This window comes from Biomphalaria glabrata, chromosome 15 (genome assembly GCF_947242115.1).
Source record: "Biomphalaria glabrata chromosome 15, xgBioGlab47.1, whole genome shotgun sequence".
In the NCBI taxonomy this organism is placed as follows: Eukaryota; Metazoa; Mollusca; class Gastropoda; family Planorbidae; genus Biomphalaria; species Biomphalaria glabrata.
In genome coordinates this window covers 31026529-31051373 of record NC_074725.1, presented here as the reverse complement: position 1 = coordinate 31051373, position 24845 = coordinate 31026529, and the positions used below count along the sequence as shown (strand labels likewise).

At 36.3% G+C, this 24845-nt stretch overlaps 2 protein-coding genes across 3 annotated transcripts in view; one reads left to right on the top strand and one right to left on the bottom strand.

Annotated features, from left to right (window-relative positions):
- The window catches only part of LOC106069674 (gamma-tubulin complex component 3 homolog), a 26448-nt gene extending 9114 nt beyond the window's left edge, over positions 1-17334 (top strand). Inside the window, exons 10-23 of the mRNA XM_056011740.1 lie at positions 729-854; positions 1527-1595; positions 2297-2426; positions 3137-3303; positions 4840-4950; positions 5554-5656; positions 6828-6955; positions 7900-7964; positions 8074-8278; positions 9621-9845; positions 10977-11108; positions 12450-12590; positions 13621-13740; positions 15246-17334. Coding sequence (XP_055867715.1) covers positions 729-854; positions 1527-1595; positions 2297-2426; positions 3137-3303; positions 4840-4950; positions 5554-5656; positions 6828-6955; positions 7900-7964; positions 8074-8278; positions 9621-9845; positions 10977-11108; positions 12450-12590; positions 13621-13740; positions 15246-15386 — 1863 coding nt within the window. The 3' untranslated portion in view covers positions 15387-17334. The remainder of the gene's footprint in view (positions 1-728; positions 855-1526; positions 1596-2296; positions 2427-3136; positions 3304-4839; positions 4951-5553; positions 5657-6827; positions 6956-7899; positions 7965-8073; positions 8279-9620; positions 9846-10976; positions 11109-12449; positions 12591-13620; positions 13741-15245) is intronic.
- Positions 16119-24845, bottom strand: part of LOC106069673 (glycogenin-1-like) — a 24460-nt gene continuing 15733 nt past the window's right edge. Inside the window, exons 8-9 of one of the 2 annotated variants that reach the window (XM_056011741.1) lie at positions 21409-21732; positions 16119-18560 (exon numbers count right to left, since the gene is read on the bottom strand). In XM_056011741.1, coding sequence (XP_055867716.1) covers positions 18558-18560; positions 21409-21732 — 327 coding nt within the window. In that variant the 3' untranslated portion in view covers positions 16119-18557. The remainder of the gene's footprint in view (positions 18561-21408; positions 21733-24845) is intronic. The other variant, XM_056011742.1, reaches the window with a different exon arrangement.

The following is a 24845-nucleotide window of genomic DNA, read 5'->3' as shown; positions in this document are numbered from 1 at the left end:
ATTATTTTCCGTGATCCGATTGGAATTATTCATTTTGTTCATTTGTAGTTCACTTCCCTGTTGTGATTAAACTTTCATAACTTTGTCATCAGAAAATGTTTTATTTGGTATAGAATAGAAGGGAAGTGCATGTTCTTTTTATGTGACACAAACTAATGTTTATGAAAAGACAAAAATTAATTTAATTGGGTGTATTCAACGATGGTATCGTCTAACATCTTAGCCCCACCAGGGCACAATGAGAGGAGGAGGCCCATTAATATCTTTTTATTAACTCTTTCTCTCCGTAATTATTTACCGCATTCTGATGGAATCAACGTTGGTATCGTCAGTTAGGAGAGAAAGAGTTAAGAAATATTGTAGGTTAACCTCACTACATACTGACTATCAATAATCAGATTAGACAGGAGGGGAAAGGGCCTCATGTCTTTTGGTGAAAAATGATGTAAGACTTACCAGGTATTAGCAGTTTTTTTTTTTTACTTTGTTTAAAATATTTTGAAGTGAACACTTTGTTCTTGTCACATAAAATATTACAGCAGCAAAAAGAAAAAAGTCATGTTGGTGTGGGGGGTGCAAGGTGGCTGAGTGGTAAAGTGCTTTACTTTTGTACCAAAGGGTCTAAAGTTCAAATCCTAGTCTTCACTGTATGTTAGGATTTTTAGGATTCCCTGGGTCTACCCAACTGTAATGAATTCCCTTATTTGTCTTGTCATTTGTTCATTCAGGCCAGCATTCCCAAGTGTTACAAACAGGAGATTGGGAAGCTCTCTGAGTCTGGGTGGTTGTATATCAAAATCAAATCGTACATTGACCAGCACAGTACAGACAAGGCTTTTGGACTGGTTGGACAAGTGAGTAGTTGGGCTTGGGCTTTTGTCTTGGCTTGTTTTGGGCTTAGTAAATGAATGTTTAGTTTAGTCTTGGCCTGTTTTAGCCTTAGTAAATGAATGTTTAGCTTAGTCTTGGCTTGTTTTGGGCTTAGTAAATGAATGTTTAGTTTAGTCTTGGCTTGTTTTGGGCTTAGTAAATGAATGTTTAGCTTAGTCTTGGCTTGTTTTGGGCTTAGTAAATGAATGTTTAGCTTAGTCTTGGCTTGTTTTGGGCTTAGTAAATGAATGTTTAGTTTAGTCTTAGCTTGTTTTGGGCTTAGTAAATGAATGTTTAGCTTAGTCTTGGCTTGTTTTGGGCTTAGTAAATGAATGTTTAGCTTGATCTTAGAATTTCAGAGGGACAGCTTAAACCTTTTTTTTTGACATTTAGTTTGGAGTCTGGTTCATTTTGATTTTATTGTTTAATATGTGAAATCTTATAAAATAATCTAAGAAGTGGCCAGATTATTTACATCTAGTAATTTAGGTGGAAATATAGATATTGATTCCAAATTTTAAAGCAATGTAAATTCTTGATTTCTATTTTTTTTTGACAGGTTTGTTTGTTTGCTCTAATTGTTTGTCAATGTTGGAATGAAGTTAAAATGTGTACATTAATATTTTACCTTCTCACTGACATTTTTTGTTTTACAGAGCTTCTGTGCTGCTTTGCATCAAGAACTAACAGAATATCTGCGTCTCATCTCTGTCTTAGAGGCTCAGGTAAATATACATTTGACTGGCTGGGTGTTCCTCGATAAATGTTAGGGCCACAAACCCACTAACAGTAGAAAACTGTAATGCCATTATTCATACTATTCATGTCTGTTCTTGCAGGGTGCTCCCTATCAAGCTACTCTTTTGATTTTTGATATCTTGGGCTTTGAATTTTTGGCTTGGTTCTCTCCCACAAGTTCACAGTGGATATTTTTGCCAGGCACCTTATTTCCAATATCTTATCTTATGAAATACAGACGTTACTTCAAAAAAGAAGATGATCATGTTCCGTGTGTGTTCGCAGGTCAACCTAGTCATGCATGTTAATCAGTGACTTAAATTCTGTCAAATCAAGTTCCTGTCTGACTCAGGCAACCCATTTCATGTTCTAAAAGCACTAGGGAATTTGTACGAATTTGCTCTAGATGATGGTACGAGGAATGTGGCTTTATCTTTGTGTCTTTCTGAGTATTTTATTAAATTTTGTTTTTGTATTTGAAGATTATGGATCAGTATTTTATACTACTTTACTTTTGAGTCTTCTCTCCTGAAGGCTTTCTAAATTTAGTGGTTTCACTAAAGTTGTTACTCTAGTCAAATGTGAATATTCATTAGTTATGTATCTCACTGCTCACTGTTTCATGTTAATGGAGCCTTACAGTGTTAGTTGTAAATGACTGTGTAAATTCAAGTTTTCTTCCTAACAGCTAGAACAGGAAGTAGACCCAGGACTGCAAGACTCATGTTCTCACATTACCTTAGCCCAGCTGTTGGTCTGGACGTATGAACCTTTGCAGCGTTTGAAATGGTTGGGAGAACTGGTGGACACATGTAAAGGTGAATTTTTTTTTTTGCTGCAGTTGGGAAACATTTGCCCAGGAGTCTGTGTTGTAAACTCTCTTTTATCAAACACATTTTTTATATGGAACACATTTCTTTTATTAAACAAATCTCGTTCAGTTGAACAAATTTCTCTTATGAACAAATCTCTTTTAATAGAACACATTTCTTTCATTGAACAGCTTTCTTTTGTTGAACATAAACACCGCACTTCTTTTGTTGAAGTAATGTCTTCTCTTTTTTTTTATTTAAGTAATGTCTTCTCTTTTTTTTTTATTGAAGTAATGTCTTCTCACTTTAATTGAAGTAATATTTTCTCTCTTATATTGAAGTAATATTTTCTCTCTTTTATTTAAGTAATATTTTCTCTCTTTTATTGAAGAAATGTCTTCTCTTTTATTGAAGAAATGTCTTCTCTTTTATTGAAGAAATGTCTTCTCTTTTGTATTGAAGTAATGTCTTCTCTCTTTTATTGAAGTAATATCTTCTCTCTTTTATTAAACAAATCTCTTTTGTTTAACAAATCTTTTGTTTAACAAATCTCTTTTATTGAACAAACCTCTTTTAGTGAACAAAGCTATTTTAGTGAAGCATTATTCTAGTGACTAAGTTTCTTTGACAGAGTATATAATCAGCTCACAATAAGTTTATAATAGTCTCATTAAACTAACACTGCTAAAAAAAAATAATTTCTTCCATGCCTACAGGTAAAAAAGGAGGAGCCTTGACCTCGACAATCTTCTCATACACCCACCATGGTGACACCTCTGTCAAGAGTTTGATTACACACCTGCTTACGTTTGTCAGTCAGCCGATCTATGCCACCTTGCTGAGGTGGATGTATGACGGAGAGCTGGACGACGCTTATCATGAGGTAACTTTGTTTTTTGATAGGATTAGTTGGTCGAACACTTTTTTTTTCATTGTTGTGCCGAAAGTGTTTGATTTGAAATGGGAAAGTGACAAAGATTTTTACTTAGGTTATGAAAAAAGCTGAGGGGGAGTGGTGAGTGAGTGGTGAAGCGCTTGGCTTCCGAACCTGGGGTCCTGGGTTTGAATCTCGTTGAAGAATGGGATTTTGAATTTCAGGATTTTTAGGTTGCCTGAGCTCACCAAACTCTGAAGTGTACCTGACATTAGTTGGGGAAATGGAAAAAACTCTTGTTGCTACCTAACAGCTAATGAGGAAAGTGAATGTGGCTGTTTGCCTGTGACCTCTACAGTACCTGCTGTTTTATCCATAATAGCTCTAAAGAAAACTTTCTGAAAGGGAAACTCTGATGGTTTTTCAAATTTTAGTTATGGACAAATTTAAATTCTGCGTAAAAAAAATGTAATTTAACCATTTTTTTTATTGAGATGCTTGGAACATGTATATTTAATAAATTAGGCACTAAGTTCTTCACATATAACAAAAATGGGATTATGTGAGATTTTGTTCTTAGATCACGCCGACCAGACTCCCCTCAACAATACTGAAAGCTGATCTAGATCGAACCAATTACATGGCTTCATTCTTACTGTTACAGCTAGGCCTAGTCCATAGGCTATGATAGTCATTGGTACAGTTATAATATAGATCTAAAAGCATTAGGATAATTTTCAAGGAAAAAAAAACACAAAACATTTTTATCCACACAGCTCAAAAAATTAATAGGCTATGTGTCTGACTGATTTTAACAAACTGGTCAGTGTGGGCTTAGTCTGCTGTTACATTGCGCAGCTGTGTTTGTTATACAGGTTTGTTGAGTGGTCAGGCGAGGAAATAACACACAGACATGAATAGTCAAGTGTGTGCATCTAGTCTTATACTAGTTACACAGACATGAATAGTCAAGTGTGTACATCTAGTCTTACACTAGTTACTTAGGTCAAATGTTTCTTAACACATTTTTTTTTCTCTATTCATTCTAGATCTACATCTAACTGCATAGACTTTGATCTATTTCTTTTACAAGATTTTAATTAAACTTTTACTGTAACATTTTTTGTTATACAATTAAAAAAAAAAAGTTCCCCTTTCAGACTTTGTGGTCTATAGGACAGATGACGTAAAGGTCATCTGTTTCTGTGGCCTACGGTTAACGAGGGTGTCATGTGGCCAGCACAAAGACAAACCGCCTTTACTTTTCCCTAACTAATGTCAGGTACCCATAAGGGCTGGGTGGACTCAGAGGCGCCAGAAGAGCCCGAAATTAAAAATCTTCAGCCTTCACCAGGATTCGAACCTTGGACCTCGGTATATATATTTATACACACACATGTATTTATACACATCCACTCTAGATAAGTTATACAACTAAATTCAGAGCTATCAGTTTAGCAAGTATAACTCTCACTACATCTAAAATTATAGTCTTGAAAAAAAATTATTTTCTAATTTAATTTTTTTTTTACCTTTTTTTTTAAGTTTTTTGTGGCCTCTGACCCCCAAGTGAAGAACGACCAACTCTGGCATGACAAGTACAGCCTCAGGAAGACTATGATTCCGTCATTTATTACAATGGACCAGGCCAGCAGGGTGAGAGCGTGATAGACGTTTGCTTGTCAGTGGTCCTTACAAAATTACTGTTAACATCCCAGGATGCTTAGTGTGTATTTTGAGACTTATATTACTTTAACTAAAAAAAAATTAACAGAGAGCATTATTATTTTTCTAAGTATCCAAACTTGATTGTTTAATTTTGATTAAGTTTTGCCCCTTGTCCTAGAGTTTATTAAGTAGTTTTAGAAGCAATAGCTCTGGCATGGCTGGCCTTCCTATTGGGGGCCTCGCACAGGAGTAAAAAAAAAAAGTAGACAAAAAAAATAAAAACTTTGATCAGATCTCATGAGTAGTAGAGCACTATGACATTTCTTTTTACCAGTCTAACTCAAATAGAGTAATTTTATTTTATTTTTTTTTTGCTGTTTTTTTTTTAAATTCCATTTGGGACCTCCAAATTCACTTTGCTTAGGGCCTCCAACTATCCAACGCCGGCCCTGGCTCAAGTAACTTTGAGATAAAGGGAATTGGCTAAATAATCCCATGGTGCTTGAAAGAATCAAGGATTAAGGAACATATTATCTTATCCTTAATTGACAAGAGCTGAAGTCTAACAAACTTTTGTCTCCTGAATATTAGATTCTTCTGACTGGCAAGTCCATCAACTTTCTCCGGCAAGTCTGTGAGGACAGGACGCCGACCAAAGGGCGAGAGGTGGCAATGAATTTGGATCTTACTCAAGGTAATGGGATTACACCATTATGTGTAAATTACAGGATGATATAGGGTTTTAAGTCATTTTAAATTATATTAGGAAAATAAATGTTGCGTTACAACATGATGATGATTGTCACAAGCCAAAATAGTCATCACAAAAGGTGCCACCTATAACATTTTGTTTACAATGAAAGTTTTTAAGGTCTATCACTAATACACCTTTGTAAAACGGGGGAAATCGGGGCGACAAGGCATCCCATAATCATTTGTATCAATGAGAAAAATTTTTCTCAACAGACAGGCTTGTATTAGGAGCTAGTCACCCTTACTTCCACAGAAAGGTTCCACAATGTCTGTGACCATTACTGAGTATCATATCACACTGTATTCATAGTGCAGAGTCCTGGATCACTATATGACCAGCTAATACACCTCATATCCTACTTGGCTATTTTGTTAGTGTTTACTATATTGAGTTGGGAATTTTCAAATACTTATAGTAGTCTGGAATTTATGAGATGCTTGTAGCCCAAAAAAAAAACAGAAATAAAAACCATGGTAGGTATTATGTAAGACTTCATAATGTCAGTTAATATGTGTAGCTCTAGCATATATATTTTACATATTTCCTTAACAACCAAAGACCAACATTCTTATTTTTATTAGCAAGTCTTTGTTTCAAACTTATTTCATTAACTCTTTCTCTCCTAACTGACGATACCAACGTTGATTCCACTAGAATGTGAGAAATAATTACGGAGAGAAAGAGTTAAGTCTATATGTCAATCTGGGGTTTGCACGGTGGCTGAGTGGTGAAGACTGTGAAGACTTGAGATTTTGAATTTCAGGATTCGCAGGGCACCCTGAGTCCACCTAACTCTAATGGGTACCTGACTTCAGCTGGTGAAAATTAAAGGCGGTTGGTCGTTGTGGTGGCCACATGACACCCTGCTCATTAACCATTTGGCCAAAGAAACAGATGGCCTTAGCATCATCTGCCCTATAGACCACAAGGTCTGAAAGGGGAACTTATACTTTACTTTTAAGTTCATCTTATTTTATCAACAACTTTGTTTCAAACTTATTTGATTTGTTTTAGTTACCCATAAGTCTTTATGTCAATCTTATTTTGTTAACATTCTAGCACTTATTATTATTATTATTATTAATGTCAATGTTGTTTTGTTTGTTGCCAGCATCAAGTATGTTTTCTCAAGACCAGAACTCGGACTTTCAAAAAATGTTAGACTCAGTCTACGAATTGACCTCACAACATTTGTTGGATGTGCTGCAGACAAAATACAAGTTCTTGGAACATCTCAAGGTATGAACATTGTCATTGACCAGTGGTTGTGTGTTTGAATCATCTCAAGTAATGGACATTATCAGTGACCAGTGGTTGTGTGTTTGAAACATCTCAAGGAATGGACATTGTCAGTGATCAGTGGTTGTGTGTTTAAAACATCTCAAGGTATGGACATTGTCAGTGACCAGTGGTTGTGTGTTTAAAATATCTCAAGGTATGGACATTGTCAGTGACCAGTGGTTGTGTGTTTAAAACATCTCAAGGTTTGGACATTGTCAGTGACCAGTGGTTGTGTGTTTAAAACATCTCAAGGTTTGGACATTGTCAGTGACCAGTGGTTGTGTGTTTAAAACATCTCAAGGTATGGACATTGTCAGTGACCAGTGGTTGTGTGTTTAAAACATCTCAAGGTATGGGCATTGTCAGTTACCAGTGGTTGTGTGTTTAAAACATCTAAAGGTATGGACATTGTCTGTGACCAGTGGTTGTGTGTTTAAAACATCTCAAGGTATGGACATTGTCAGTTACCAGTGGTTGTGTGTTTAAAACATCTCAAGGTATGGACATTGTCAGTGACCAGTGGTTGTGTGTTTAAAACATCTCTAGGTTTGGACATTGTCAGTGACCAGTGGTTGTGTGTTTAAAACATCTCAAGGTATGGGCATTGTCAGAGATCAGTGGTTGTCTATTATATTAAATAACACTGTTTTATCCTTAGAACAATTTTTTTTTCTGTTTTACGTTTCGGGTGTTACTACAGATTTGAATATAACTACAACCTAGCCCAAGTCTCCCACAGGACAGCTGGGGATGGCAGGATTCGAACCTGGGACCATCAAAACTTCTAGTCCAAATCACATACACCCCCCCCCCTCCCAGTGATGAGGATTGGTGATGAGGGGAATGTTTTTAACTTCTGTTGCTATTAGCAACAGTTTTAAAACATTTTTCTTGTATTTCAGGCCATGAGAAGATATTTGTTGCTAGGGCAGGGAGATTTCATTCGTCACCTCATGGATTTGCTCGAGTAAGTTTAGATCCTAGTTAGATCCTAATGTTTAAGTAGACGTCCATTTACGATCTAACTTTTAATTATCTTTATGATTATCCCTTTTTTTTTTTTTTTTCACTTTCAGAGAAGACCTGGCCAAACCAGCTGGCAATCTGTATCTTCACAATCTCTCTGGCATTTTGGAGATCGCCATTCGGGCCACCAATGCTCAGTTTGACAGCAGCGACATCCTGCGCAGGTTGGATGTCCGGCTCTTGGATGTATCTCCAGGAGACACAGGTTGGGATGTCTTTAGCCTGGAGTACAGAGTGGACGGTCCAATCAGAACTGTACGTATTTCATTGTATTCTAATATAGAATGTTTTCTATTCCAGCTGTGCTACAGTTCTAATCTATAGCCTTTACCTGCCAATTTGTAACTACTATTTACATTTGTTTGAACTCTTGCCGTCACCTAACCCTTAGTCTATATTGAACCCTTGTGGCACCACAGTCAAAGAAGCTTGAACTATTGGTTAATATATAAATGACCTACATCAGTTTTTTTCCCAAACTGTGTTCCATCATCATCCATCCCAGTGCCGCTACAGCCCACTGAGGGCCCTGGCCTGCTTTAGCACATCTCTCCATTCTGATCTATCCTGTGCTTTACATCTCCATGCCCGTACTTTTAACGGTTTTCGAATTGCCTCTACGTCATCAAGCCACCGTAGTCGTGGTCTGCCTTTTGGGCGCCTGCCTTTTGGTTTTTGCCGGTGAACAATCTCTGCTCTTCTGTTCTCTGCAGATCAGTAATGAATTCTAACGAACATCAACAATACTACTAAATAAAATTCTAAAAAATCCAGCTATCACGTGAAAGAATATGTTTAATATTTATTAGAGCAAACAAATAAAGATCTTGAGGAAACAAATACAACTAACTTTACCTCTAAAAGTGGAAAAGGCTCATTGTTACAGCTTTCCTATTATATATTTATTTATAATTCTCTGACAACTACCTTCAGGATGAGTCTAGGTGTCCCGAGGTTCCGCTGTAATTAACGAATAAAACAACTAAATAACTAAATCAAAACACATAAACTTTAATGAACTTTTCCGGCATATCACACACTATCCTCTCTACTTTTGACAACTAACTCACTTCTGGTGATTCGTTCCTTTGTAAAAATAGATTATACATACATACACACATACATACATACACACATACATACATACACACATACATACATACACACATACACACATACATACATACATACATACATACATACATACATACATACATACATACATACATACATACATACATACACACATACATACATACACACATACATACATACATACACACATACACACTCTTCAGCTACATGAACTTCTGTTAATAGACCAAACATACTTTTTAGTCAATAGTATGGCTTCCTCTTAAAGTTACAGGGCTACTTTCTTCTATATACACATTACACACTGGTCATTCTTGCAAATCAAAACATTGAAGAGCCAATCACAACAGAGGTCGATTGGAGTCATCCAGACAAACAGTCATCATAAACATACTAAAAAAACTAAGTATGAAGTAATGTAACTCTTTCCTACATTAATAACAAAGAAAAATGTAATGCACTCAGTCTCATCCTACATGCGACGTGTCCTTCTCCTTTACAGGTGTTCACACCAGAATGTAAGGTCATGTACCTGCGTGTGTTCAACTTCATGTGGAGAGCCAAGCGTATGGAGTATGTCCTGGCCCAGATCTGGAAGAATCAGATGTGCAGTGCACGCCAGCTCAAGACCATCCCGGAGCTGTCCCCTATTCTGCACACTTGTCACATGATCACAAGTACCATGGTGCACTTCATCAAGCAGGTCCAGTACTACATCAACTTTGAGGTCAGAGCATTTCCTGTTTGGGACTAAATCTTCGATTCTTCTTTACCATTATTTACTCTTCTTTTCCGTAACCTCCAGCCAGAGTTATTGGGGCACGTTTGCTGACTCTTTGAGGTCAGAGCATTTCCTGTTTGGGACTAAATCTTGGATTCTTCTTTACCATTATTTACTCTTCTTTTCCGTAACCTCCAGCCAGAGTTATTGGGGCACGTTTGCTGACTCTTTGAGGTCAGAGCATTTTCTGTTTGTGACTAAATCTTGGATTCTTCTTTACCATTATTTATTCTTCTTTTCCGTAACCTCCAGCCAGAGTTATTGGGGCACTATTGCTGACTCTTGCACATTTACTTTGGTCACTTGCTTTTCTGAGTGAGATTTAAGAAGCATAAGATAGTCCACTCCTTTGTCATCTCTCCTGCTTCACAATCACCAAATGAGTTGATTACTTGGATCACTCCTTTTTCAGATCTTTCAGTGCAAACTAAATTGAATCAATCGTATGAATGACTAAAAAAATCTTTGAGTTTGCTTAGCAAAGATTACAATCTACAGATATTGTCTGTGCACAGTGAATAACACTATGCTTGTCTTTGACCAGGAATTAGTAACTATGACTAGATAAGAAACATTAATAGTTTTTACAAATCTTCAATGGAAAACAGGATTTTTACCGGGGCATTTAAAACTTGCCTAGCAAAATTGTCTCTTTAGATCAAAATCTTCTTTAGAAAAATCAAAATCTTCTTTTTGACCACCTGAAAGAACTGGGGGTCCTGGGTTCAAATCCTGTGATTTTTTATTTTGGGATCTTTAGGGCACCTCTGAGTCCACTTAACTTTAATGGATACCTGACATTAGTTGGGGAAAAGTAAAGGTAGTTGGTCATTGTGCTGGCTACATGTTTCTTGTTAACCGTGGGTTTATAACTCTGGATAATCCAAATAAAAAGACATTAATGGCAGCACTGACCAAGATTCAAACTCAGACCCAACAGTTCAAGAGCCAAACACTTAGAGCACTTAGACACCATGTTTCTAAATTATGTTTTGTCAAAATACTTTTCTTTTGTGATAGTAATAAATTATTAGTACTTACATTGTTATTAGTATATGTTTCTCAACATTTGGCCAGGTCCTGGAGTGTGCCTGGGATGAACTACTGACTAAAGTGTATGAAGCCAAAGATCTGGACTACATCATAGCAGCCCATCAAGTGTTTCTGGACACAGTTCTCAGCCGATGTTTGCTGAATGAGAAATCCAGGGCAAGTATTGAGTTTAAGATAACTTTTGTGTTGTTGATCAGTTGTTGACTAAAGCACCAGGTTGCTAGTAAACCACTAAACCGATGTAGGTATAAAATAATATTTTAAATTATAAAACTTGAAATAACCTAAATAATTTCTTTTATGAAAACAAATAAATAGAACTTTTATTAAAATATACACAAATTCGATTTGAGATTAAATTAAATAAATTGATATTTAAATAAATCTCACTATAAAATTATATCCTTACATTCTCACTTCTTTGGGTTGTCTCTGGTTCTTAACATAGATTATGAGAGATCTGATTATCTTGCATCATTCTACAAGACTAATAATTAACCCTTTAAGCGCGTGTGGTAGTTTAGCCTCTAAACATCAGAATTGTGTATGCACTTATTGTAAAACAGTTCAGCACTTTAAGGGTTAATGCTCTCTTTCTTCATCACCACCTTGAAAACACTCACACATTCCATTTGGCACATATGTTTTGATTGATTTTCAATCACAAGTAAAGTTTAGGTTTATTTCACTTGTTTTTTTTTTATTTAACTCTTTTTCTCCACAATTATTTAACAAATTCTGGTGGAATCAACATTGATATCGTTATTTAGGAGAGAAAGAGTTAATACCTGGTCTCAGTGATACCCAACCTGATATTAGCTACCCATTTTGTGCTTACGGCTAAAGGCTTATAGCCTCTGTCTTGACTAATACTTCATATGTCATAGTTGATGCTCCAAATACCTTAGAAGCTTCATTCCTGATTTTTCATCCAGGTTGTCTTCTGAAGCTTTAATACTGCAACGCAGCAGTTTATGTACCGAGACTTGAATCCAAAGTTTCACCATTATTACTTTGTCCCTTCGGCTAGACTAGATATAATAAAAAAGATTTCAAGCCTTTGAGAATAAATGTTACAGAAAACTGCTAAGCTGGCAGTTAAGAGGAACTCCTCGATACTGAATTTCCATTTTATTGGACCAATAAAAATTATCTACCTTTTCTTCAAAAAACTATTTGATTTGTTTCTTATATCAGAAATTAGCTTTAAAGTGAAACAACTCCCAGTTTTTTAAATGGATAGGATGTTTGTGTGAAGTGATTTGATTCAGAAAGGATAAAAAAAAATATTGTTTTAATCAGTGTTTCTCAAACTGATTTTTTTTTTTTAATTTTGGGTTCTTTTTTTCTGGTGGTGTTTTTAATTTTGCCAAAGTTTTAATAGTGACCTGTGGCTAGGATTGAAAAAAATATTATTTAGGTCGGTTCCTGGGTCCCACATCTGCTAGTTCTCATTTTATGTAAAAAAAAAACTTTTAATGGTATGTGTTTTTACAGGAGATTCTCCAGTTGTTGAGGACTTTGTTTGACCTGATCATTGAATTTGAAACTGCCCAGGGAGTTTTCTTTGAGGCAGCAACATCAGAAGTTTTCACCAGGGAAGCATTTGATAAATCTAAAAAGGAAAGGACCCGCAAGGTACAAATTAGAGCTTTGTTTTCTTATAGCTTCTAACTTGGAATAAATGTTCCTTAGATCATGGCAGAGATTATATTGTATGTTTAATGTCCCTACCACAACCGGAGGGCCCTAAAAATAGACAAAAAGTACCTAATTGTATCTCAATTAAAGAACAAAACTTTTTAACAAATCTGGTTTTCTCAGTATTTTATACTGGATATGTATATGTTGGCTGAATGGGTAAACCCATTTTCACACTGGTTTTTTTTTTTTTCGTGGCAAAATTTAAAAAATGTGAAGGGAACATTCCATTAGATCAGTAATACCCAGACTATACCAGCGTGTCATAAACGGCTTGTTTATATGTAAATGTATATATATATATAGAGAGAGAAATTTAGTTATCTGGACAAAATTGGGACGTGATTGTTTTTATCCTAATTACCAGCTGGTCTGATTAAGCGGATTAGACTGTTTAATGGGATTTGTTATGGTACTTAAGGATTCTGTCCCTATAAAAGACTGGGTGTAATTAGCCAGTGATCTCATTAACTGGATTTAAAGTGAATGTATTAATATAGCTCATGTCTAACCAATAAACTCAGGAATTTCTAGATCACTAATATAAAGCAGTCTGGAAATTTTGCAAACAAAAACATCTTGCAAAAAAAATAAATTATATTTGAACATCACCATAGTCAATTGAATCAAGACTAATCATCATAGGAAGTCTGAACACTGACCTGCAATGTCGTGGGGCAGTGGAGACCAATAGCTTGTGGCCATGTCAGACCTGTGACATGGCCACAAGCTATTGGTCTCCCACTATCCACAGGTTGCGATGTCGCAGGTCATTGTTGAGGCCTACTAAAACGATTGGCCTCGGGTGAATAATGTGGTTCTACTGAAATATTATCCAGTGCAAGAATAGAGTTGTCACCCTATTGATATCTGTATTTTAAGTGATATTGAAATGTTACAACTACTGTATGTTTTTTTAATGGATCATTTTCACTGATACAGTTTTTTTTGTTTCTTTGTTGCATAGGGGGAGTGGGAAACAAATGATGAAATAGAGAGAGCAGAGAAATCTAGGAGGAACAGCTTCTTGACAGCCATCATACCATCCACTCGAGCCAAGCTGCAAGTAGTGTCTTCAGCCTATCAGGTGATGCACTGCAACAACACATTATAGATATTTACACCAGTGGTCTGAAATTTGATCTAACAATGAACCATTTTGTTTTGTTCTTGAAATTCATTTTTTCCCCCTGCATAATCTTTTCAAATTAATGCATTTCCCTCAGGTGTACTTCCATCTCTCCACCTTTAAAGGGTTAAATTAGTAAGCCTATATAGCTTTGCCTATAAAAGTCGCTTCATATGATCATACCATCAAACTATTATGGCTGCCTGGTCGTGCATTATGTGCACTGGACTGTCGTTCGGACTTCTCCATGATCTCGGGTTCATACCCTGCCATCCCCCGTTGTCCTGCAGGAGGTTTGGACTAAGAAGTAAATGATCTTCAACTCTGAAGGAACATCTGAAACATGAAAACATGTAAAAAAAACATTTTACAAACATTTTTTGGATTCTATTCTAGAAATAGAAATGGAAAAGTGGTTTGATTTCTGAAACAAGTCCCAAAAAGCCTGCGGAGTTTGGGAGCGCCTGAGGTGCCCTGACCACAATTCCCTGTGGTGGTGGCTGTCCAGGCCTGAGCAAACTATTAAGGCACAGTGCAGGACAGGTCACTGTCCTGTTGGCTCATATTTGTCACAGCTATGGCCAAACTTCAACTCACTGTGCCCTGCTGCAGAAAATAAGAGAAAACCATGTCTCATATTCCTTTTGAATGCTCCAGCCTTGCTGATCTCCATCTCGACAGGTCCATGCAACCACAAATTCTCTACCTGTATGATGACATGTATGTACTAGGTAAAACAACAGGGTTTCTGTCCAGGGCTTTTGTAAGAGAGGATTTGAACTTCTCAAGCCTGGAGTTTGATGATGATTCTAGAGATACTGTTTACAAAACAGTATTTAGTGTCTCTCTCCATGAAATTATTGTTTATAAAACTTGTGGCATCATCGTTAGATACAAAATGTTTATCCTCCCAGGGCAACATTTAGTTTAGTGAAGACTGTTTAGTAAAGTATATGCCTACTGTTTGAAGATAGAATTGGGTCGAGCTTGTGAAGCTAATTTGAAGACAAACAAGAAAAACATGAAAATCACATTTAAAAAAACAACAGCAAAGCTTATATTAAGTGTAATTGTATCAATTAGTTTGGATCAGTTATGTATTTTGTCTAGATAACAATAAATGTCCCTAATAGTTTTAACTTTCCTTTTTTTTTTTTTTTTTTTTTTTTTTTAATAAAAACTTTTAAAACCCAATTATGGTAAATTCCAGCCAGATATTCTTTTCTTTCCCCCAACTGGTCCAGACAAGTGCTAGGATCACAGCTTATTGAGAAAGCTAAAAGCATTAATTAGGGCTAAACAAAAGAATATTTCTAATTGCAGGTTTATTGTTGGTCTAGATCAATAACAAATTTAATCACATGACTGATCCATACAACTACACTTAAAATAAGATTTTTTTTAAAGTATTTTTATCTTGGTTGTTCTTAATTTTTTTATGTGTTTTTTTGCATCTGTTTTAGGACACTGTCAACAGATTTTTGAAGATGGTGGCCTCACACCCTGACGCCAGTTTGCGTTTCTTGTGCTTCAGGTTAGACTTCAATGAACATTACAAAGTTAGAGAGCCCAGGGGAAGGCTGTCTTTCATGCGAGCCAACTGACTGTCATGACTTGTTTTTATTCTGTATAAATGTGTGTAGGCTCTTACATATATACATATACCCTTGTACCATGCACCAATGTAATCTGTAACTCTTGGAATAAATTGTTACAAAAACTAAAAAAGTATCTGGCTCTTATTTTGTTTTGTATGAATATGTACAGTCAATGACGGTCAGAGGCAGCTAATTTTACTAAACAAAAAAAATTGGTTTTGATGTTTAGATAATTGGCTTCACTTCTGAAGCATATAATTTTTTTTTCAACATTTTACCTTCTTGTAATTAACACTTAAGGGCATTATCAAAATCAAAATGCACTCAGGTTTTCTTTTTAGCTACAGTGAAATGTTTTTTAAATTGCTAAACTACAAAGATCAGATTTAAACAGTTTTTTAATATAGCTAGAACTCGTAGATATCTAAGCAGATCATGTAGAAAGGATTAATTGCTATTGTTCCAAGACTAACCTAATATCTACAGCACAGCATAATTCTGTTTTTGAACATTGATGATTTGATTTTAATATCAAAGAAATGGTTAACAAAAAAATAGTTGCTTTTTAACTTGTATCAGTATGAAATCTGTGTCAAAAAATTATTTTTGCATCATTAATGCCTCGAGTATATATAATATTAATGCCTAGAGTAGAAATTTGCTATGTTTAATCAGTAGAAATGTATATATCTTGTACTAGGGACAAACATTTTCAAGAAACTCAAGAAAGACTCAAACTTTCCCATAGAATATTTTTATTTGTCAGCAATTCCTTTCAATTCTACCTAAATATGTGAACATTATGTTATAGACACTTTGGTTACTTCAAGTAAAATACAGTAATACTGAACTTAATGAGCATCACACACACACACACACAGCACTAACTGAAAGATACAGCAGTCAGTTGTCCTACAACTTGGTACACATGTTCAGGTCATGGCCCTACGGTTACTGAACCACAAGAATTCAAGTGTTTAGTTGTTTTAAAATACTGGCACTTTATTGGAGTTAAAGGTCTCTATATAAGTTTAATAATATATTTCAGGACAGAACATTAAATTCTAGATTTAGTTTGAGGGTTAAAAGAAGCTGATTCAACCATACTTTACATTACTTATAGAAATTTTTTTTTAAAAGGAATCATTTAGTGTGAAGACTGCAATAATCCAGAGTTATGTGCTTCAGAGTATTTCCTTGGAAGAACTTGACAACTTACATTCCAACCAAAAGAGGAGAAAAAAATGCAAAGGAGAAACAAAATGGGGGTTCACCTTATCACATGATCAATGTATGGGACTCTCTAGATAAGCATGCTTTCTTTAGCAGTAGCATTTAGGACTGAAAAATTCATGAGAGGATTTGTACAGCTTTATGATAATGAAACTACCATTCATAGACTCTTAACAGTACACCTATAAATATACACACTGACTAGCTTCAGACAAACTCAAGAACCGACCACATACACACAACTCCAAGAGTTTTTACAGATTTGTAGTCAACAACAACAAAAATAGAATTAGCTGAGCAAAGAAAAAATATTAATGTGTATAGATAACATCTGATTAAATAAATATGTCAAGTTACAGTTTATATAAATAATTTTATTGGTAACTACAGTATATAATTTATATATAATAAAAAAAAAAATAACTTGAATAGCTTGAATCTAAGCAATATAATATCTGATAAAGGAAATATAAAAAAAGTTGCATCGGAACAAGACCAGAAATACAGAGCATATCTGCAAATAGTTTCTGCCCCATTCCATGACACTGTGCCATGTCTATACAAACAAGTCAACGTAATAATTTAATTAGCTAGAGTAGAAGAAAGGAGGCGACTGCACAAATGCCATTAAATGTATTCCTGCACGAGTTGAATTAACTATTGGCTTTACAAGAGATTGCAAATTACAGAGTAAATGTAACAAAGAAACAAAACAAAAAAATACTGAGATTTATAGATATCAACAATAATGGAAAAATAAAAATGCTCTTAATTACATGTCTCAAATTGTCCCTAAAAGTTTGTCATCACAAATAGTTCAACTTATGGGTCATCCACAAATTGTCCCTAAAATTATGGGTCGTAAAAAAAAATTTTTTTTTTTGCTTAAGTAATGAGTCATCAAAAATTTTAATTGTTCCTTAAGCTATGAGATGCCATAAATTGTTTCGTAAGTTTCACCTGATGTCATGACAGTATTTTTCTCAAATTTTAAGTTCAGCCATCAAAAATTAAATTGTATTATAGAAGGGTTCCTAAACTTTTCCAAAAAATTTTAAGTACACAAGTAATGACAAGAAAAATAGAAGTCAACCATAATCACAAGCATATTAACTAGAATAATGTTTGTGCTCAGATAGCATTCATCCTGTACAGAGGTGCAGTTACACAGCATACAATAGGTTAAGTGAAACATCTTGTATTCCCAACAGCAAACAAACTAAATATCACAAATAACATGAGTCAACTGGATTCACTGATTCCATTCACTAAATGGTGAATTGGACAAAGCAAAAAAAAAAAAAGGGATGGGGGTAATAAATTATAACCATTTGATCTTATAATAAATAGTAAAGTCCTCTGAGAACTTGTAAGTACTATCCTAAGGTCTGCTACCCAGTCTAGCGCTAGTCTCCACACTCGTTAGGGTGTTAATGAAAACAAACTTTGACACAGACAAGCAACACACACACACACAGAGTCAGATACTGACAAAACAAACTGAGAATGTTATTCTGCAGACATGTGCACGCAAGGAAGAAATGAAATACAAGGCAAAGGTTAGGGATAGTTTTAAAGAGCCGCGTTTTTTTCTTAATCACTTTATGTAAATAAAAAAAAAGTCAATTCCCCAGACCTGCGAATCAAGCAATAACAGGAACCATATTTTACATACTATAAATACAAGGAGTTCATTTCTTCCGCTAGGTGCTACCATGCAGAGACAGCCTCACACAGAATCATAAACAAAGTCTTCCTCTTTACACACGGCAATCGTCTCCTTGACAAACCTGGCCATGCCGCGACAAACAACAAAACACAGGGAGACTTTGCACCAACAGCCTTGTCTACCCAAGCAGTACTGGACGAGATGATAATTAGGCCAAGTCTTTTTGTCTGTAGATTACTTTGCTCGCACACACATGCATTACAAGTCAATATATGTTACTGTAAGAGGAAGAAAAAAAACAATGTTAGTCGTTTCAAAGGATATGTTAATGGGCTTAGCTTCACTATTTAAGACAAGAAATGTACAGATTTCCAACAAAATGTAAACCTTTGACCAAATTGTGAGTTAGATGTTGGTGAAATATTTATGGATACAAATATCTACACAACCATTAAATAGAACCGAACTTTATATGAAAAGCTGTAGTTCCAATCAAGTATTGTAACGTTATGTGAATATCCCTTAAAGATGTCAAGAGTTAATTAGAAAATACTTTATTAATACTTTGCGCCAAACACACAACAAACCAGGCAAATTTAAAGCAAAAACTTGTCTACACACCAAATCAAAAAATGTCACACTCTAAAGCTAACTCTGGTGATATGAACCTTGTGCCAAACCAAATGGTATTTTTAAAGCTCATTTTAACATGAAAGGTAACCATAAATATTAATAATGATTTGGCATAAGGTCCAAAAAGGCGGGTAACTAATCCTAAGCTACAAAACCAGTAATGCGATGCTACGTAATATCAAAACATTTTTTCCCCCAGTTAGTGTTACTTCAACCATTTTTAATGAAACACAAATAATACAGTTACAATTAAAACTGGATCAAGACAATAGTATGAAAGAAAAGGTGTACCCAAATAAAAAGGGATACTAAAATGATCTTATAGCCTACTAGCATCTATCCATACAATACCTAGATGAAAGAAAAAGAACTCAAAAAGAAAATCACATTAACATAACAGAGAGTTCCTAATTAAAAAAAACAAAACAAAGGGTACAAAAAAAAAAGATACATTGGGAAAAAAGGGGTGGGAGTGAAATATTAAGAGGAAAAAAAAATGTTCACTATAAAGCCTTGCAGTACCCCCCCCCCCCTTAAAAAGGAAGTAGTCAAATAGGAACTGTGCCCCCATAACTCTGATACATTTTCAATGTCTTATGTTCTATTGCTCCCATCATTATGTGTCAAACTATGAAGTTTTATGAAACCAAGACGCGTGAAAATAATGACAAGTCTCTTTACATATAAATAAATACATGAGCAAATGGTCACTAAGCTTTCAATGTTCAATTTAATTCACAAATGCCTCCCACTAATACAGAAAGGCTAACTGTTCTAAAGATTCCCTAGACATTTGACTTTGAATGGAAGTGCTACTGACAGTTTTCTCTAATGAACAATACACACTTTAAAGACTTAACAGTGAAACTACTTTTTAGGAGGAGGAAGGCGGACACCGAAACGTGTAAACATTTCTTCTCTATTTGTACCAGTGCTTTTAGGAGCTGGAGATGTTGGGCTGGCGGGGCTCTGTGGGCCGGCGGGGCTCTGTGGGCTTTTGGCTCCAGTGACAATAGGGGGTTTAGGAGCTGGGGTTGTTACTTTAGGAGCCTCAAACCGAGAAGCCAATAAACCTAATGCCCCCTTAGGTGCGGCTGGAGAAGGTGAAGCTGGAGAAGGTGAAGCTGGAGAAGGCACACCTGGAGAAGGCACTGCAGGCTTATCAAACCTGGCTGCTTGACTAGTGATGAAAGAAGGTTTCGCAGCAGCACCGAGTGGGGACATTGGCTTCGGGGCCACTGATGGTGGGGTTTTAGAAGGAGGCTCTTTGGTACCACTTGCAGGTGACCATGGCTTGGGTGATGGAGAGTCAGAAGGTTTACTTTCTTGCTCTTTAAAAGAAAATGGAGTAGGCTTGTGTTTAGCCGCCACAGGTTGTTCACCTGGTGATGCAACAGTTGCAGGAGGTGAAATGACTTCAGGTTTAGGAGCTGGTGCAGGAGGTGAAATGACTTCGGGTTTAGGAGCTGGTGCAGGAGGTGAAATGACTTCAGGTTTAGGAGCTGGTGCAGGAGGTGAAATGACTTCAGGTTTAGGAGCTGGTGGTGGAGGTGATTTGAGTTTAGCTTCTACTTTAGGGGGTGGTGTTGGCTGTACTTTAGTAGGAGGAGGCGTAGGTTCTACTTTAGGAGGAGGCGTAGGTTCTACTTTAGGAGGAGGCGTAGGTTCTACTTTAGGAGGAGGCGTAGGTTCTACTTTAGGAGGAGGAGTAGGTTCTACTTTAGGAGGAGGAGTAGGTTCTTTTTGAGGAGGTGGTGTAGGCTCTTTTTGAGGAGTGGGCAATATAATTGGTGTAGGTTCAGATTCTGGTGCTTGATTTGCAGGTCCAGACTCAAGTGCAGGGGAGGAAAGGGTCAAAGTAGTTTCAGCCTCTACAGAAAAAGAAGCTGATGCCTCTGTGGGTTCTGAGGTATGAACCACTACAGCTGATGAACTGGCATCAATTTCAGACACAGACGTATCTACTGAGGGTGGTGATAACTGTATAAACTCTACTATTGGTGAAACAGATCTAACATCTGACAGTATTTCAGAAGATTGAGGAGGCAACTCAATGGAAGCTGATAAGCCTACCACCTCACTAGCTGCTGGATAATCTACAATGTCCACAGCCTTTTCATCTACCTGAGCAAGAACAACATCTACCACTGGGGTACCAGAAACCTCTACCGCAGGGGTATCAGAAACATCTACCGCAGGGGTATCAGAAACATCTACCGCAGGGGTATCAGAAACATCTACCGCAGGGGTACCAGAAACCTCTAACGCAAGGGTACCAGAAACATCTACAGCAGGGGTACCAGAAACCTCTACCGCAGGGGTACCAGAAACATCTACCGCAGGGGTACCAGAAACCTCTAACGCAGGGGTATCAGAAACCTGTACCGCAGGGGTACCAGAAACATCTACTATTGGGGGAACAGAAATATCTACTTGAGGTTCTACAGGTGAAAGTAATTCAACACTACTGGAAATCTCTTGAGTCTCCACTACCTGTTTAACTGGTTCACCACTAGCTATCTCCAAAGATCCACCTTCTTGTACAGCAGTAGATGGTTCCACTTCCGACGAGGCACCCAGAAGACTCTCAGTGCTTACCTTAGTCTCTGATTCTCCTGTCGCTAGCTTAGTCTCTGAGTTGGGTTGGGATATCTTCTCGTCCAGGCGCGCCTTGATGTTGTCAAACCTGTCGATGCCCATGTAGTCTGCTTGACCTTGCTCCCACTGAAGCTTCCTCTCGCGGTCATCTTTCTTAGGGAGACTCTCTAATGCCCCAGCCTGCAAGTTTATATTGGCTAGATCTCCAACAATCCCTGCCTGTTTGGGTACAAACAACAAAGGGTTTAGTCTCAGCCTAGAATCAATCAATGTTAAAGATCATGTCTAACAAATAATCAACAACTGTGCTTTAAAATTAAATAAACACTTCAGATTTGTATTAGTTGAACTTTTCAATTTAAAAAAAAAAAGGTCATTTCATACTTTGTTCAATAAAAGAGGGAAAGAAGGAATACAATACAAACTATGAGCTATTAATGTGTACACAACAGGGGGAGCAACTAAGCCAATCATGACATCAATACCACTTTTAAGTAAAAAATAATAATATCTACACATGCTGGTTGTGCAACAGCTACACACTACAATGAGGTAGAAAGCTAGGTGTGCAGCAAATAAATACTCACTACACATCAAGATAGAACAGACACTTTACACACGCAAAACAAAAAGGGAGGTAGAACAAGTTTGAGGTAAAAATGTATATCAAGAGTAATTTATGTCAATTTACAATTATTTACAACATCAAGGAAACTGGTGAGCCAGACATATTTTTAAATCCTCTTTTATAAGTGACTGTGTGGTTTTTTTTTTAAATGCAGGGTATATATATATATATATATTGTTTTCTTTTTTGTAAGTGAGTGTGTATATACATATATTTTAAAATCCTCTTTTTTAAGTGAATGTGTGTGTTTTTTAACACTGGGTGTAGTTTAATATTACTTTTTAACCTTGTGGATTCAGTAAGTTTCATTTAGTGTAGACAAAAGACTGTTCCTGGCAATAAATTCTGTTCCTGGCAGTAAACTCTGTAAGATAAAGACTGATGGCTGCTCAGCTATACTTAGACCATCTACCTGTTCTGCTAGTTACCTGTGTTGCTCAACACTGAACTGCTTGGGTTCAAGCCAGATTCTAGCACACACAAACTGAACACACTGAATACAAAACACACACACACACAGATGCATTAGATATTTTAGGAACCCTTCTATCTATTCCAAATATACTAGGGTTGTTTGGAAACTAGTTCATTCTGGTCCCATGGTTACTATTTGATGAAACTTTGGATATTTGAAAACTAGTTTAATCTAGTCCTGTGGTTACTGTTTGAATATATAACAATTTTGCTTTTAAGTCTAAAAGATGGGAGGCCTGAACTAAATATTTATTACAGAGAAAAGGTCTGCAACACAACTAAGTCTAGGTCAGATCGTCTTAACACTTAGAAGAAATATTTCTTTGGAGAGTTTTGGGCTGAATAAATCCCATCAATTCAAAACAAATCGATTTTGTTTACAATAATAAAATGTTTAAATGGAAAAAAAAATGTCATGACGTTTTTATTGGCTACATTTTTTTAATGCAATTATAAATTTACAATTTCACTTCATTTCTTCGTTTTTTTATGAAATGCAAAATAGTAAAATGATAATTTTAATACAATTTCATATATAGTGGAAAATGTAGATAATGATCTTTTATTGAAAGATTGTTAATATTTAGATTCTAGATCTACATGGAACTGATAAAAAACAACAATTTCATCATACAGGGCCTGTTTAAGTTAATGTTTGAGATAACTCAATGCTAAGCCAAATTCAAACAATCTCCACTGTTACTCTTACTAAACTAAACACTGCCTTTAACTGTATTGGATACAACTAGATCTTAGAAGAGACTTGAAGATCTTGTGAAGATTTTTTTTTTAATGTTTTGTTTTAGAACAATAAAAAAAAGATTTACTATAAGTATGGATCTCTCTAGATTAAATGAGCACTTTTAAATATGTTGAATCTTGGTTATAATTAACTTATTTAAATCTATGACATAGACTAGATGTACTCTCCAAATATTCTAGCTGTAGATCTAGATCTATTCTTGATACCGGGTTCATCAGTTACATGTATAGGTTTAAAAAAAAAAAGGAAGTTCACAAATGTCAAGGCCACAAAGACTAGTGTCAAGTGCTACAGTAAGACTGTTACCAAGAAAAGAGGACCACATAATTCGGTCTCCTGACATTTTTGTCTGTAGAAAGAAAATCTGATTGAAAACGCTGACATGTTCAGAAATGTTTGACTTGACTGACCCAACATTTCTCTACAACACAAGCCGCGTGACATTTTCGGGTACACTATTTGCCCAGAAATAAATTTAGACCCAAGTTTTAGTGACAACTGTATGGCTGCAACAATATAGACTTTTTCTCTGTCATAGTATTTTTATATGTTGTGTCTCATCTTTTGTTTTTTTCCCCACGTTCCACCATTTTATATTAAACTCGGGTTTGTCCCTGATGTAAAAATCTGCACTAATAGCGTATACATGCTGAACTAGGGACAGCTTACAGACTGTGTGTAGTGCGACATAGTATAAGCATTCACGTAACTTAAGACAGATGTAACATCAAACTAGAATGCACAGAGATGATGTTGGATGGTATTATGTTTGCCCTTTCCAAGCGAATCCATTAAAATAAATACAGACTTTATCAGCCGTCATCTAAATGAGCGGGAAATTCGAAAGTCATTAGAGTAGCCAGGCGTGGAGAATGCGAGGGCTGGTGAAACACAACGAACTGACTGTTTAAGGTCACGGGGGGAGAACAGGTCATGGTCAGGTGATAAGATTACTACCGTGTGTAGGAGGGACATTTTCGTAGCACACTGAGGTCAGCGAAGAACAAAGCATCAAAAAAATTCTAACTTGTAATGGGGGGGGGGGGATGAGAGAAAAAAAAGGGTGGTGGTGGCTGCTTGTACTTTAAGCTAACTAAGATAACACCGAAGGTCAGAACTATAACAGTAATGCGTGTACTACAGGGCCTTGATGAAGGCCCAGACCAACTTACAGATTATTTTCAGTCCTCCAACTTTTGATGTCTACAACTACAGACAGTGCCTTTGGTTACCACGCTCACAATGAGAGCTACTCACGTGAACCCTGGGACTGCATGGAGCGGCCGTGACACGTGCACAGCACGAGCGTGACCTAGACGATAGATCTGTGGCATCCCCACTGTTCACGCCCCCCCCACCCCACCACCCCCCAACACACACACACATACCGGTAAAATACAAGATTAGAAAGCTAGGACGATTGATTAGAATGAACTAGTATATTGACTAAATAACATACAACTTCAA